The following is a 17,735-nucleotide window of genomic DNA, read 5'->3' on the forward strand; positions in this document are numbered from 1 at the left end:
GATTGCTCCAGAAAAAAGTTGGCTTGTGTGCTTTTTAGCTCAAAAGCCTGGAAGGAAAAAGCCAAAAGATTGATGCTTTTTGCAGGATTTTGCACCATGGTAAAAGAACAGCCAAAACATGGATGCTTATTTTAGGTTTTAGCATTGTAGCGAAAGATGAGAATTTAATGAATATTCCATTTTGGACCAAACTACGCTAGCATTTAAATTACTTGCAGCTTTTTGCTTCATAAACCTTACCGAGACCCCCCCCTCCCTCCCCATTCTACCTCCTCTTAGCAACCAAAACCCAAGAACCAACTCAGAAAGCCTCTGCTGCCAGCCCACACTCCTAATGCCACAACAAATCCACCTAGCCCCACAAACAAAATTGTTGAGCAGCCCTACTGTGATCACCTTTTTTCACCATTATCATGATCTTCACAAAGTGGAAGCATGGGCCAGTTCTGGCACCACCCTTTCATTATACAAAGCACAACACTTTGTCTTTCACTCTGTCGAGAGTTTAGTCAGAGAGATGCCTCTACAGCTTGTTCCAAATCAGATAAAAGATGGGGTCAAATAGCTTGAGATATAAATTAGTGTGGAAGAATTCAATAAAAGAATTGGAATGCACACTGAAAGAATTGGGATGAAAACTATTTTTAATAAAAATTGATAATTATTCAACAGAAATTAGAGGAGAACAGAAAACAAGCTCAATGCTACGCCAAAATGTATCATTTAAACTATGCTTCTGGATTGTATCAATAAGCCATATTTATAGGCTTAATAAACTTTTAAAGCTAGGACTCTTACTAAAACTATTACCAACTAATATGGTAACCTAACGACACTTCAATTCTACCACATAATCAATTGAAAATCCTAACAAAACTAAAATTCTAAAATAGTTGAATGTTTGACCACCATCAGACACTTTATGTTTAGGATCAGAAAACTAACGCAATGTTGGGGGTCATTGAGTGACCACACATATTTTAATCAAAATAAAATATGCAAACTAATTTTAACATACAACTTGTTTGCTCTTGGTCTTAACACTAATCATTCACGGCATGCACTACTAGGGTATCTAATCATGTTCACTCCCCATGCTTTTGCACCCCAATGTCAGTAGGGACGCAGAGATGCCTTTGCTTTTGGCGTTCCTTCGTAGATCTCTAGATTTCACCCCTACACATGAAATTCCACTCTCCTCTGCTCCCTCAAGTGAATTGGTTTCAAGAGCATTCCGCCAGTTTTGGCTACTTTCACTTTCAACCAGATTCACTGCCTACATGCCCTTTACACCCAATCATTCTTTAGAACTCCCCCCCCAGCAGGGGGGTGGTCTCACTGCAGCAGCTGCCACAGAGTTAGCTGGGGCTTCTTCCGAGAGTCTTGTCATGATCGTACACTCAACAAAAGAACTTTACAAGCAGAATTGCCCTTCTTCACTTGCACGATATTGCTAGATTGGGCTTTCACCTATTGTCCAAGATTTCCCACTGCTACACCCCATGGAAGTTCGAGTCGTGTCTCAATCCCAATGTGGCTGATCATCTGAAAAGACAAGCTAAGCATCATTGGCTTTGTTAGCCTTTACCTGACCAACTACCTAATGCTACACAGGCTCACCAAACAGCACTTTTTAACTTTCTTCAGGATTTGGCCTGAACTATTAGGCAGATTCCCACGCGTGATGCACCTATTCACCACTTTGTTTTCAATTGTTCCCACCTCTTGGGCAAGACAAGTTACCTTTAGCTAGGAGCCTTTTTTCCTTCTACCCAGCTCCCTGAAAGCAACGTTCAACTTGCATCTGTTAAGCACATAGCTAGCATTCCTTCTAATCTAAGCCAAGATCAAACTCTTCTTTTGAGTATGATTGGGCCCCACAGTGGTAGACCCTAGTGAACTGGGTGTACTACTTCCCAACCTTTTGTGGACCTTGCTTCTCTTATGATTTTTGCTACTTTGTTTAGTTTAGTGATTTACATCTTAGACAATCTAAGCCCGTAAGTTGTACCCTATGAGGTCATTGATCTCAGTGAAGGGAAGCGAAACGTAAGTGAGGTGCTCGGCAGAAAACAAAGCTCAGACAGCATAAGATTAGCAGAAGTAGGAAAAGGGGAATTCTTTTTTGAAGAAATGATACACATTTATCTTCTTCCTCTCTATATTCTTTGGGATTTACCAAAGGGGGTTCTAACTTACCAGCGTAAAGCCCTTTAAAAAAACCTTTAACCCAATATCAGAAATGGACACTTTTTGGGTCACAACTCTATCAACCAAATAAAAGGTCGATTGCTTCTCATATCATTCATTTGATTGGCGATGGACTGAGATATGATGCAGGTATGCCCTAAGATGCAAAAGGATAAAACAATCATCTCCAATAGGCAATTTTTCTGCTGACCTTATTGCAATTTCAAATTTAATAGTGATGGGATAAAGTTAAGGTTGGGACAAACTAGTGATGAGACTAAATAATGCTATCCCACATTTGGTAAAGGGGGTAATACCTGAGGTTATAGTTGTCACATGTTTGGTGTCTAAAAATGTAAATGAGATATTACTTGGTATTAAATAGCAAATGACCAAACTACCCATTTTCCCTATGACATATATATATTATAAGTTTCTATAAAATTATATTTTCATATATACTTTTTCATATATTTTCATATTATTATTTATATTATAATCACCTATTAAAAGAAAAAAGCTCTGGCCATGCCAATTGGGGTTCTTGCAAATCGAGAGAGAGAGAGAGAGGAAGAGAACCTAAAAAAGGTAATTTCATATCTAGAAGAAGAAGAAGAAGAAGAAAAAAAAGCGGGGCCAAATTCATATCTAGAAAAAACCATGAAGAACAAAGTGTAAAGGAAGAAAGGTTTTGTGAGAAGTTAGAGAACTCCAACCTGAAAAGCTAGCTTAACAAGTGGAGAGATCCTCCTCTTTATATATAGCCCGGGTCTCCCTTGTGGAGGCGATGTGGGATTTCTCAACACTCCCCCCCACGCCGAAGCTTCTCCAGTAACTGATACATGCCCAGGTGATCGGGCAGGGTACTGGTCCATGATCACGATAGCCAAGGGTTAGCTCTGATACCATGTGAGAAGTTAAAGGTAGAACTCCAACTTGAAAAGCTAGCTTAACAGATGAAGGGATCTTCCTCCTTATATATAGCCCAGGTCTCCCTTGTGGAGGCGATGTGGGATTCTCAACAGGTTTTGCTCAAAACCATCAACGAAGATCTGCTCTTTGGCACCAAATTGGCACACACAAGGAGAAAAATCAACAATGATGACAAAATACAGGGCAGCAATGAGGAGTCCCAAGAATTTTTGAACGACGAGGCCCTAGGTGGAGAAGAGAAAGAGTAGGGTGAGGAGAAACTCCTAGATCTGTAGCTATGTTGGCCACCATGGGAGAGGACGAATGGGAGTTGCCGGTGACCAATGGGTAGATGAGACAAAGAGATTGGGGGGGGGGGGGGGGGGGGGGGGATGGTGTTTGGAGTTTTATATTAGGGTAACATGGTTCAACACCTTAATCCCACCAAAGTGGGATTAAATAATCCCATGGGGGGAGGTGGGATTATTTAATCTCACTTGACATGGTATCCCAAACATGGGATGATTACCATGTCAGGAGGTAATACATTCTGTTAATCCATGTACCACACGGCCAATAGTCCATGGTTCTACACTTACTAAAGCTCGCTCTTTCATGAGTCAGTTTTTTTTGTTCCTGATCTAATATAATACTCTTATAGATACCAAATCATCCAGCAGCAAGCTATCTTCCAAGGAAATCTTTCTATCCACCAGCCACAAGAACCAACTTGATTGTGGAGTCAAACAGTATTCATCTTTCAAGCTCCATTCCAATTAGTGCCTATTATTGGTTCCACACAAATAACCAAGAGCAATGCCCCCGCAGATTTTTCAGCGGAGAGTAAAGTAGACAAGATTTAGAGCATTCACAATAGCTTAACAGGTCCTGGGCATTGGCTCATACGCATCACACTGCACAACACATGAAAGATAATTAAAAGAGTTCCACAACACTGCACAACACGTTCATAATTCAAATATCACATGAAAGATAATTAAAAGAGCTGCACTAAGCAACTTTGACCAAGCTACTACTACACAGCACGATCAGATTAAAAGATAATTACCAAATTTAATAATATAATGTTAAAGAAAACTGATGTTATGATAGTTTTTTGTGAGAGAAAACTTCACAGTGTTATCAATTTAGATAATAAAAATGCAACACTGATGTTCAATAACTAAATTTTATAAGCAAATATAACTAAAATTAAATGATAGATACTTACCATAACATGCTAATGCTCCTCCTAGACAAAGGTTCACAATGGCAAACAGATCTACATACGCCTGCATGATTACAATCATTGTACCATTGCTTAACTAATGATCAATGCAAACAAAATTGAAAACAATAGACAAGTACATTATAAGCAAAGATAACCATTACAATCTCTCCTCATTTCTCTTTCTAACCTCCATTATCATTTTACACACTTTCTGTAAATGAATTTATCCCCGTACTGTTCCTATCTTTTGTCACCATCTAGAGTCTACACTTCTAAGTTACAGACACAAATAAGCATACATACATATACAAACTTAAGAATCAAAACATGTGTTAACACTTAAAGTTAACCTATAACCATACGCACATCGCAAATGGAAATGTGACCATGATGGTCCATGGTGGATAGAGGTCATGCACCAGAGACTAAGATAATTCAATATACAAGTGTCTTGAGGTTGGAATCCACATGCACCAGTGACTAAAAGATAATTCAATTACTATAGGTTGAGAAGTAAAATCTGGACACTCCTCCTTGCAAAATAACACTAATGAATCAACAATAAAACAGCTTGGGAAAGGTTCATACCCGGGTCACCACTGCTGAATTGATAGGATTCCCTCCCATCCCAATCCAAATAAGGACCGCAGATGCAATCATTAAAACAAATATTAATGTAGTAACCTGGTTAAAACATTGAATTAATCAGATAAGGAGCATCAATTTTTCACTTGACAACATAAAAGAAAAAGAATGAAAAACCAATACGTTACAATTCTTACACATGAAACTACAGGAACGTAAACACAACATTTTCACCACTTCCATACCAAAATCACAACTTTTTGGCGGCTTCCAACATGGCTGGCACGGAAAGAGCAACATTTTCTGTGAGTATCAGAATTTGAATCTGGTTTACTGGATGTTCTCTCCAACAAAGCTTCTCTAGGACTGCACTCCTCATCCTCATCATCTTCCTCATTTGCCTGATGGCAAAGGTCAACCCTGTAAAACCATCCCCGAAAGAGTACAGGGTATAACTTACAAATGACATACATAAGTTTCAATGCACTCATTATTGAATTAGAAGACTGCTGAAACTTGCAGAAGATTATAGATTGCGCTATGAAAAGATTTTTCTTTTCGAAATAAATATAAAGAAGACCAATATAAGTAAACACTTGCAGTGCCACTACCATTTCATGGGGATGTGAAACCACAAACTTAAGGAATTGTATTTTACAGGAATAAAATTGAGTGATAAAACACTAGCACCAGACAGGATCCAATAAGAATTTGAGCATATTAAGCAAATAATAGGAAACAGATAGACAGCTGCAACCAACATATAGATCGTTAATATCATTCTAAATAAAGAATTCTGTTAGAAAAGATTGCGAACTATTCCAAAAACAAATTGGAAATGTAAGGAAAAAATAAAACACAATTGTTTCAATATTACAGCCTAGCTAATTGGGAAGGGGCAATAAGCAGAAAGAGAAGAGCAAGAGAAATTAAGAAATTAAAAAAGGCCTCCATTTGCCTCTGTTTCTACATTTCCTATGTAGCCTGCTCACCAGAAGAATATAGTAAATGCAAAAGAGAGCAAAATAAGAAAAAATGAATTTCACAATGATTGCTTGGCAATGAAGAGAACTGCAAGAAGATCAAGGAGAAACAGTTCCCATTTCAAATACAAGCAAGGCATAACTCACTAGCAAAGCCTTGGTTACAACAAATTACCCAGATAGTAGCTCAAAGAGATTGCTCCAAATCTCATTGACTTTATAAATGCATTGTAAAAGGATTGCTTTAAACTCTGGGAATCTTAAAAACTTAAGTTTAGGTGCACATTTACTTGGATTTGCATCTTATAATATGCTAATAAAATTACTCCTCACACTACTTATTCTAGAAATAAATCTGACCCAACAGAGTGCCCAATTTCAAAGAGCATCAAAGGTGTGAGGCAATCTCAATTAAATGTAGCAACAATATATCTAAGAAATCTGGAGACCACAAATTCTCATTCTGCTTCTCTGGAAAATCTCTCTAGATTAGAGCCAGATGGTACCTTAAACTGTTGGTTGTTGCAAATGGGAAAAAATAACATTTAGACAGATGAAGGGCAGGATGGGTTGTAAAATAGAGCAGAAACATAGACCTATGTAGTTCCAGAGTTTAGCTTCACGGATATATCAAGCAAGGGAACATACCAGAATGATAGAAGTAGAAGAAATGCTGCAAGAAACAAAATTTTGGGACATGCTGCAAAAGGAAATTCACAATGTTAACCAACAAGACCACAGGAATCTAGAAACTGCTTGAAGAAAAGGGTAGTACCCATGAAAATAAATCCACAAGAGTGTGACCAGCATAGCCAACCATTGCAAGCGGCAAGCGGAGTCAAAACAAAGTAAACAAAATAACCTGACAGGACAGAATAAAGTTCCATCAGTCAGTTCCAAACAAATAAAAAACACAAATGTATAAGATCCCTCTCAAGCAACAGCTTGATAAAGATGATCTAACATCACAAATTGCAGTGACATACAACTATGCCTTAAGCAGCAAAGCATGCTAAATAGCTATTTATGTGTTTAAAATGGAGAACTACAACAAACAATGAAAGAATTATGTTTTGTCCCATTGTAGAAATTTATAGCTGGAGCCTGGAATCAGCATACAATAAAGAACAGACAATAGAGCCAACCCACCAACAATGGTTGATAGATTATTGCTACTTTTTTCTCACCTTTGCCTCTGTTGTGAATAGTGGGATTAAATGAGCTTGTATCTTCGTGATATATGGGGATCTATGTGTGCATGTTCATGACTACAGTATTAACATTGTTGGAAAGATCTCACAATCTATTGGATTGATTAACAATCCCAATTATCCCTCAATCTATGGGATTGATTATAATCAACCTTAACTGTTGGAATTGATTGATTGATATAAATTAGTAATTGATGTAATTAGGATTTCTTCATTTTTTCCTTAGTTATAGGGATTTGATTGTTTTCTTTCTCCTATATATATTGTAATCAATCCTAGTGAAGTAAATGAGAAAGAGATACCAAGTTTTTCAGTCTTGTTCTACATTTTTCAGTTTTGTTCTACTTGGTATCAAAGCACTTGATCTCAGCCTAATACGCCTAAAACCCAAGTGCCTTTATTGCACAGCCCTTTCTTTGTTCTTTCTAAAGCTCCTCTCCTTTCATCAAAGCCTTTATTGCTTCTTTCAACTTGTCCGAAGATCATGTCTAAAACCTCCGAAGTTGCTGCCCCTACCATAACATCTGGAGATGTAATTCCAATTGATCAATCCAATGTAACTAGTGAATTACCTAGTGTTCATCAATCCTATCGGTTAGACGGTAGGAATTATCTTCAATGGGCTCAACTTATCAAGACGTTTCTCACAGGTCGTGGGAAAGGCAACCACCTAACAGGACTTCCACCAAATGAGGCAGATCCAGCCTTCACAACCTGGGATGTGGAAGACTCTCGCATCATGTCTTGGCTATGGAGTGTTATGCAGCCAGAAATCAGTAAGAATTTTATGTTCTTGAGCACGGCAAGGGAGATCTGGGAGACAGTTCAACAAACATACTCAAAGGTCAAGAATGCTTCGGTGATTTTTGAGGTAAAAACTAAGATAAGCTCTACTAAACAAGGTCAGTCAACAATCACTAAGTACTCCAATAAAATGAAAGGGTTATGGTTTGAGCTTGATCACTATCAAGCTATAAAGATGGTGTACAATGAGGATGCCACCACCGTCAATCAAATCTTCAAAAGAGACCAGATTGTTGAGTTTCTAGCATGTCTAAATCCTAAGTTTGATAAAGTAAGGATTCAAGTTCTCAGTAGGGACAAACTTCCTAATTTAAATGAAGTTTTTGCTATCATTAGAAGTGAGGAAAACCAAAGATGTGCCATGCTTACTGAGCATAGCTCTGAAGGTTTAGCACTAATGATTAGCAACAAAGGAGGGGGAGTCAAATCTGGAAAACCAGTAGCCCAAAACCGTAGTTCTAATCGTGAGGGGCAATGGTGCACTTATTGCAAGAAGCCACGATATACTAGGGTAACATGCTTCAAATTGCATGAGAAAGAGGCAGTCTTGGGCAAGATTGGAGACTTCAAAAACATAAAGCATCAAAGCTATCTCTCTAATAAGGATCTAGAGGAAGTAGCTAATAAAGGAGACCCAACTGAGGTTGATCCTACTCAGTTAAATCCAGAGAAGCTAGGCAAGCTAAAGGCCTTTCTTTGGACATTCCAAAATGGAGCATCCTGCTCCTTAGTATAGCACGGTAAAACCCTGACCACCTATGAGACTTTTTCAACTTCTAAATCTGATAGGAATAACACGTGGATCCTTGATTCAAGAGCCACAGATCATAGGAATAACAAGGGTTCCATGTTTTTGAAACCTATGAAACCCTTGAAACCACTAAACAAATTACCATTCAAACAGAGCCTCTATTCCTATTTCTAGAAACAACAGTGTTCTTTTTAACCCTTGGCTGTCACTTAATCAAATCCTTCATGTTCCAAGTTTAACAAGAAGTCTCATTTCTATTCATAAACTGACTAAAGATTTGAATTACTTTACTATTTTCTCTTCTCACTAGGGCTGTAAATGAGCCGAGCCACTCGCAAGCGGCTCGAAAAAAGCTCGTTTGTGTTCAAATCGATTCATAAACGAGCTAAGCTTGAGCCTGGATTTAAAGTTCGAAAAATTAAATGAGCCGAGCTTGAGCAACCCAATACTCAGCTCGTTAGCTCACAAGTTGGCTTGTTTGTAAGCTCGTGAACCAGCTCGCGAGCTGGCTCGATAGTATGCTCATGAGCTAACTCGATAGTAAGCTCGTGAACTGACTCGATAATTGGTCGACTATGAGCTCATGAATAAAATGAATTGAGTTAATAATTAGAGTTAATTATGTAAATTTAGCAATATGCCAATATGTATAAAATAAAAATATATAAAGAAATAATGTTTTATTCCTTCAAATTAAATGACTAAATAATATCAATTTTATAAAAATTAATCTTATAAAAATATTAACATTGTATTAAAAATAATCTTTTGACATCCACATGAATTTTTATATAATAAATTGAATATCAATATGTATAATTTTTAAATAAATAAGTCAATAAGTAAATAAATATCAAAACATTGCAATTTCAAAGAAAATATTGTTTTTGTTAGGATTCGAACCTACAACATTTAGATTTTCATATTTTGAAGAGCCTTTTTACCATTAAGCTAAGCACATTTGGTTAACATTTAGTTTTATATATTTTTATATAAAAATATAATATACACTTGGTTCCATAACATTTGTTTATATAAAAATATATAATATATTATATTTACATTTAATTGGATTCGTAAATATATAAATATAAAAAAAATTAAGTGAATTAACTATCGAATTTCTTGTCAAATACATATAATATTAATTGAATTTATTATATCTCTAACTAGATTTTTTGACAAATAAATATGTAATTGAAAAACAATAAAACCATGATATTTTAATGCTAATTTGGTGTATAAATATATGGAATCTGTAATGTAAAATATAATATGGATATATATGTAATACATATGTAACCTAGATGCACATGCGCGCGCTCGCGCACGCACACAAACACATATCACACATGCTATGTAATTAGGGATGGCAATTGCAACCGAAATCGTGGGGAACCGAACCGAAATCGAACCGATCAATGCGGTTAAAAACCGTTTGACTGGATAATAATTTGGTTTGGGAAAAAATCGAACACTATTTCAATGGGTATGGTTTGATTACGGTTTTCACTAAATCCAAACCAAAACCCGAACCGAATGTATGGGTAACCGAACCGAATATACATATATATAATATATTTATTTATTTACTATATTATATATACACATAATATATATATTGACTAATGCATTTTTTTACTAGTATTTTAACTAATACATTACAAATATATAAAATATTTAACATTTATAACGTAATTAACAAATAAAAATAAAACTTAATCTTAAATTATTTTATTTTTATCAATCAAATAATTATTAATAAAAATAACTAATTAAATATTTAAAAAAATAAAATCTGACGAGAGATTATGGATCAAACTAAAAAAACCATGGTCAAAACCGAAACCGAATGGTTTGGTTATGGTTTTTAATTCTTAAAACTAATGGGTAATAGTTTGGTTTTGGTTTTAATAGTTTAAGTTCGGTTTGGTTTCAATTTTTGTGGTTTTGGCAAAAATTGAAACCAAACTGAACCATTGCCAACCCTATATGTAATAGATAAGATAATATGTAATGTGTGATTTAAAATGAATACATGTTTAGTGTAGCATATATATAGAGGTACACTATAGGTTTAAGGATAATGTCAATTATCATTTTTAGTGCAATGGTTAACCATCAATAAATGCACTGTATTTGATAATATTTATTAAATGTGTATAAAATATAAACTAATCCAATAATTTGTAAGGTACCATATGTCTATATTCATTTATATTTTTATATAAAACATACACGAAGTTTTAATATTATAAAACTCTATAAATAAATTAATTATTTAAAATATCATTTGTATATTTTATTTAAAAAATTAATAATTTATCATAACACAAAATTTAAACTTAAAACTACTTTTAACTTAAATTAATAATTTGCATATTTTAGTGGTTAAAATTTAAAGTTAAAACTCTACATTTCTATTTTTAAACATAACATAAATATACTTTTATTTTTTCATTATTTAACACTTAGGATAGAAATATTGATTTTTTAATAACTCTTTAAATTAATAATAACAATATATCAAACATGATCAAAATATTCATTTCTCTATATATACATCGATATCTATATAGTATTCAAATATGACCCTGATTAATAATATATTTAGTATTATCTTTATAAAATATTTATTCATACAAACATTGTCACCTTATATTCGATATTTAATTAATTTAAAGATAATGTTAGTTATTATTTTTAGTGGGTTAACCATCAATAAATGCATTATGTTCGATTAATAAAACACTGTCATCTTATATATTTATTAATTATTTATTAAACATCAGAACAAAATTCATCTTTCTCCTTATATACTAAAACATTAAATTGTAAGTAAGACTAATACTCCCGTATTTTTATATTTGTACAATCTACATTTTAGTACTCTCAAGAAGAATATTGCTTCCCATATGTTTTTAAGTTTTGGACTTGTGGTGTAATTAGTTTGTTCAAAAATTAAGATTTGAAGACTAAAGTTGATGTCTTTATATATATATATATATATATATATGTTGAATCGAATATTAAACACTACAAATTATTTTTTATTTTTTTACATATTTTATTATTGTGTAATTAATATTATGAAAAATGATTGGGACAAGTATAGAATAAATAAATTGGGTTTGGGCCGCAGATGTATGCAGCCCAACAAGCCCAACCCGTGAATATTTATCTTTTTGTTAATTTCAAGCTTGTCCCTTGCCCTAAGTATATAAGCTATCTTTTGGACCTCAAGTGTCATATTCCTCACGCACGAACAGAAATCCTAAACTCGTGAGAAAGAGAGAGCAGAAAGAAGAACGAAGAAGGTGATTGGGAAGACGAACTCGACGTAAGGAATCTCCGGTTTAATCTCTGTAAGAAAATCATTTGTTAGTGTGATTGTTTCGGTGAGAGATTGGTGAGATTGAGAATGTTAGGTTGCTCGGGTATTGAGCTTTGTACTCTGTTTGTTTGATTCGTCTTCTTGTTTCGGTAAGTCGGTTTTGTTTTTGTCTTGTATATCTATTGTAAATATGTTGTACATATTATAGTGGATTGACTAGGGGCGAAACCCCTGCCGTGAGTAGGATCTTTTGATCCGAACACGTACATGTTGTGTTATTTGATTTTGTTTTCGTTGTGCGAGTATTTTCATTTCTTCAATTCTATTTCGATTGTGGATCATAAACGAGCTTTTATCGAGTCGAGCTCGAGCTCAGCTTTCGAACAAAGTAATCGAGCTTTTAACGATTCGAGCTCGAGTATAATTCGGGTCGCAAATGAGTCTAAACGAATTTTAAGCGAGCCGAGCTCGAGCTCATGAAGAACAAAATGAACCTAAGCTCGAACTAGATTTTGAGCTCAAGCTCCAGAAAAAAAGACCGAGCCAAGCCTGAGCTATGCCAAGCTCAGCTCGGCTCAGTTCGATTACAGCTCTACTCCTCACATGTGAAAGCTCTAGACCAAGGACACGAGGAGGATGATTGGTGTGGCTAAGGAACACAATGGTCTCTATATCTTGGAAGGAAAGAATAAATGTTCTAAAAGGAGACAACATAGAATGGCTTATTCCTCCCAAGCAGCTTTCAATCTCTCTACTATTTGGTTGCATCATTTTAAATTAGGTCATCGCTCATTTGTTTTGTTAAAACAAATGTTTCCTACTTTATTCAATACTCTAGATCCTAGTAGCTTTCAATGTGATGAATGTATTATAGCTAAATATCATCGAGTCTCTTATCCAATCAGCAATAAATTTTCTTCAAAACCATTTAATTTGATTCATTTTGATGTTTAGCGGCCATCTAAAATATCAACCTGTTCTGGGGCAAAATGGTTCATATCTTTTATTGATGATTGTACTCATATGCGTTGAGTGTTTCTTCTAAAAGATAAGACTATCATTGGGTCTATTTTACCCTCTTTTTGCAAAATGATTTACACTCAATTTGGCACTCCTATCAAGAAGTTTAGGACTGATAATGCAAGGTCAATAATCACTTGCACCATTACTTCCAACAAGAGGGCATTATTCATGAATCCTCTTGCATTAATACTCCACAACAAAATGGAGTAGCTGAAAGAAAGATGAAACATCTTCTCAATGTCACTCGAACCCTTCTCCATCATCACCATGTCCCAAAACATTTTTAGAGTGAAGCTGTGTTAACAGCCACCTATGTTAGTAATAGGGTTCCCTCTAGGGTGCTTAATAATCAAAGCCATTTCCAGCATTTAGCATCTTTTTTCCCTGATCTTAATCTTCATACTCCCTTACATCTTACCAGTGATCTAAAAATCAGCCTAAGTGGCCACCTAGGCACTGCCAAGGCGCTAGGTGGCCCTTGGCCGTCGCAATTTTGGCCTAATCGTTCCCCTCAGGTGCCAGCCTGGATAATCGGTGCCGAACGACGCCTAATCGGCCACAGCGACAACCTAGCCCCATGAACCGCCTTGGCCACACATTAAGTTTAGTATAAGTTGATTTAGGGTTTTTTTCCCCTTTACCCATTCTTTCTCATCTCACCGTCGTTGCTTGCTCTCTCTATTACCATCGCCACCGACCGTCTCTCGTCACTTTCCCTTTCTGTCTCAGCCTCTCTCGTCGCACGCCACCACCGCCTCTTGTGAACAATGAACTCGCTGCCACCGCCACCTCTTGTGGACAATGAATTCACCGTCGCTGCCATCGTCGCCCCTTACTCTCTCTAGTTGCAGCCGCCATCGACGTTGCCATCGCCACTTGCAGGAAGATTTGCTCTCTCTAGTTGCTCTCTCTCTGTCTCAACCTTTGTTATTTAATATTTATTATTTAACTTGGTCTAATATGTGTCAATGTGTTGTTTCCTTTGTTATATATGCACAATATTATATATATAATATAATAATTCTATTAATATATAAGTATATCATATATGTGATATGTTTATAACTTTATATATATATATATAAATAGAAATAGATTTATATATATGATTTGTTTATATATATAAGAATATATATGTATGTATGTGTATTTAGGATAATATAAATTTTATTTAAATATTTTTTTTATGCACCGCCTAGGCCCTGCCTAGGCGCTAGGCCCCAGCATGGAGCCCGACTAGCGCCTAGCGCATTTTAAAACACAGTCTCTTATAGTGTTTGAGTGTGTCTGTTTTGTCCACATACCCAAAGTAAATAGGGACAAATTAGATCCTAGGGCTCTTAGATGTGTTTTTCTTGGGTATTCTCCTACTCAAAAGGACTATAAATGTTATCACCCTACCACTAGTTCTATGTCTCAAAAGATGTGACCTTTATTGAAACCTAATCATTCTTTGGTCCTTCTCCATCTAGACATCAGGAGGAATTTCTTAGACATGTTGATTTAGAACTTGAGCATCTAGTCCCTATCCTTGAAACAACACCATCGGGTCCTAGTCAATCTAATCAACCTACTAATTCTATTATTTCTACTTTCCCCATGCATGCTTCTCTGATGCATTATGTTTTTTCCAACAAGGAACAGGCAAAAACTAAGTTGTTATCTCCTATTAGATACAAGGGTTCTCTCTATGTATATAAGAGAAGACAACCCATTGATAAGTCACAACCAACACCAACATTAGCCCCTAGAAAGGGGATAAAACTGAACCTACAGATTTAGACCTACCCGTTGCTATCTAGAAAGGGGATAAAACTTGTACAAAACACCCATTGGCCAATTATTTATCCTACCATTGCTTGTCACCAAACCATAGAGGTTTCCTCACTTCATTGGATGCAATTGTTATTCCTAAATCAGTGGAAGAGGCTTTGAAAGATCTCAAATGAAAGGAGGCCATGTTAGAAGAGATGAGAGCTCTTAAAAAGAATCACACCTAGGAATTGGTATCTAGACCCAAAGGGATAAAACCAGTAAGCTATAAGTGGATCTTTAATGTGAAATACCAAGCTGATGGTACACGTGACAGGTATAAGGCACATCTTGTTGCCAAGGGCTATACACAATCCTATGGCATAAACTAACTTGAAACATTTGCTCCCGTAGCCAAAATGACTACTGTCTGAGTTCTCCTAGCATTGGCAGCCAATTATGGGTGGAAGTTACAACTTCTTAATGTTAAAAATGCTTTTTTACATGGAGATTTAGCAAAAGATGTTTTCATGGAAATACCACTAGGATTTCAGCATGAGGGAGTAGGGCATGAGCAAGTGTGTAAACTTAAGAAGGCCTTGTATGGGCTCAAGCAATCCCCACGAGACTGGTTTGGTAGAATCTCGAAGGCTATGACATCTACGGGTTATCACCAAAGTAGAGGGGATCATACCCTCTTCATCAATCACATAGGAGAGAAGGTAACTGCCCTACTTGTCTATGTTGATGATATTGTAGTAACTAGGAATGATTTAGATGAATAGGGTCTTCTAAAACAGAATTTGGCTCGGGAATTTGAAATAAAGAATCTTGGACCACTGAAATATTTCTTAGGGATTGAAGTAACTTACTCACAGGAAGGGATTTTCTTGTCCCAACGGAAATATGTGCTAGACTTGCTAAAATTGGTTTGCTAGGGGGAAAAGGAGCAAGGATACTTGTAGATCCTAACACAAAATTGCCAAGGCAATTCTAGTGAAAAGGCAGTGGATAAAGGGAGATTTCAACGTTTAGTAGGAAGACCAATTTATCTTTCTCATACTAGGCCTAACATAGCATTTGCTATCAACCTAGTGAGTCAATTTATGCATAACCCGACTGAAGATCATATGAATGTTGTGAGAAGGATCCTTAGCTATCTTAATGCTACACCAGGTAAGGGAATTTTATTTACTCAAGGAGCTGGTTTGAAGATCCAAGGATATACAGATGCTGACTATGGTGGCTCTCTCGTAGACAAAAAATCCACAACCGGGTATTGTGTTTTCCTAGGGAGGAATTTAGTGTCTTAGAGAAGTAAGAAGCAAGGGGTGGTGGCTAGATCTAGTGCTGAGGTGGAATTTCGAGCCATGGCCCTCGGTGTGTGTAAGCTTTTGTGGTTACAGATTATCCTAGAAGATTTAAAAGTTATGGTGCAAAGACCTATTGAACTTTTGGGGGACAATCAATCGGCTATTAGTATTGCTCATAATCCTATGCAACATGACAGGACAAAGCATATTGAAATTGACCGGCACTTTCTTAAGGAAAAATTGGATTCTAGTCTTCTCCAAATTTCCTAGGTTCCCTCCAGTCATCAAGTAGCAAATATTCTTACCAAATGGCTACCTATTACTCAATTCGAAACTCTAGTAAGCAAGTTGGGTATGATTGACATCCACTCCCCAACTTGAGGGGGAGAATTGTGAATAGTGGATTTATATAAGCTAGTATGTTCGTGATATATGGGGATCTATGTGTGCATGTTCATGACTATAGTATTAACATTGTTGGAAAGATCCCACAATCTATTGGATTGATTATCAATCCCAATTATCCATCAATCTATTGGATTGATTGATTGATTGATGTAAATTAATAATTGATGTAATTAGGATTCCTTCATTTTTTCCTAAGTTATAAGGATTTGATTGTTTTCTTTTTCCTATATATATTGTAATCAATCCTAGTGAAGTAAATGAGAAAGAGATACCAAGTTTTTCATTCTTGTTCTACATTTTTCAGTTTTGTTCTACAGCCTCTTTCCTGTTTTCATCTTCCAACAAGAAAATAAAGAAAATTGAAGATAAATATAAACAGATATAATTATATAAAAATTAGGATAACAGAAAACAACAACAATAATAACACTAATTAGAATAAACAATAAACAATTCGAAGATAGACTTGCACGATATATATGAAAAATAAACAGTGATAGAAAAAGGAGAGTACTTCAAATATTCAAATTACAAGCTAAGCACATCACAGTGAGATGAGGATTCAATAGAAGAGTCCTCTCACACATAAAATCCAAATTAAAGGAGGATTCACAAACTATATATACAACCACCTAGCCCTAGTTGTTGCTCACACAAGGAAAGAAGCAATTTAGCAAACATATAATGGGTGAGAAAGAGCAGCACCAATCAGTCACCAGCAAGCAACCAATCATCACAGGTTCTTCATTTATACCTGAGTCACATCCCGCCTAACCAGTTATTTGGACACAGTCATTGTGAGCAGATCGATATATATCATAACAACGGTTTTCATTGCCTCGCCAATTATCGAGCATGATTAAATTCTTTTGCATCATTTAAAATGCACAATACTTGTGGGGAAGGGAAACTATTTTTTTCCCAAAATCTTTTTATTTCCTTACATGCATAACAATTTTTTGTGTCAAAGATTGTAGAGCTTAGAATGTCAGGACAAGCCCTTTATTGTTCTCCTTCTGTCTGCTCAATGGTTAACCAATATTGCTATGAATTTGATTGCAAAATGCATCAGATTATTTGTTATGAATCAAATTGTTAAATATCATTTGCTGATTTGTTATTATTAATGGAACTTTTAGTACAATCGATTGATACGTGGATTTCACCTTTGATGTAATATTATAAGTTAATGGCAGTAGACGTTAACCCTGATGCACCTCAATAACCCAAGTTAGCAG

The 17,735-nt window shown here is 35.7% G+C and overlaps 1 protein-coding gene across 1 annotated transcript in view; it reads right to left on the minus strand.

The window, feature by feature from the left end:
• Window positions 1–17,735, minus strand: part of LOC127792885 (tobamovirus multiplication protein 1) — a 43,170-nt gene that overhangs the window by 12,156 nt on the left and 13,279 nt on the right. Inside the window, exons 4-8 of the mRNA XM_052323523.1 lie at window positions 6,677–6,763; window positions 6,550–6,601; window positions 5,164–5,338; window positions 4,922–5,017; window positions 4,334–4,394 (exon numbers count right to left, since the gene is read on the minus strand). Of these exons, the coding sequence (XP_052179483.1) occupies window positions 4,334–4,394; window positions 4,922–5,017; window positions 5,164–5,338; window positions 6,550–6,601; window positions 6,677–6,763 (471 nt within the window). The remainder of the gene's footprint in view (window positions 1–4,333; window positions 4,395–4,921; window positions 5,018–5,163; window positions 5,339–6,549; window positions 6,602–6,676; window positions 6,764–17,735) is intronic.

Source organism: Diospyros lotus, unplaced genomic scaffold (genome assembly GCF_014633365.1).
Source record: "Diospyros lotus cultivar Yz01 unplaced genomic scaffold, ASM1463336v1 superscaf1, whole genome shotgun sequence".
Lineage (NCBI taxonomy): Eukaryota > Viridiplantae > Streptophyta > Magnoliopsida > Ericales > Ebenaceae > Diospyros > Diospyros lotus.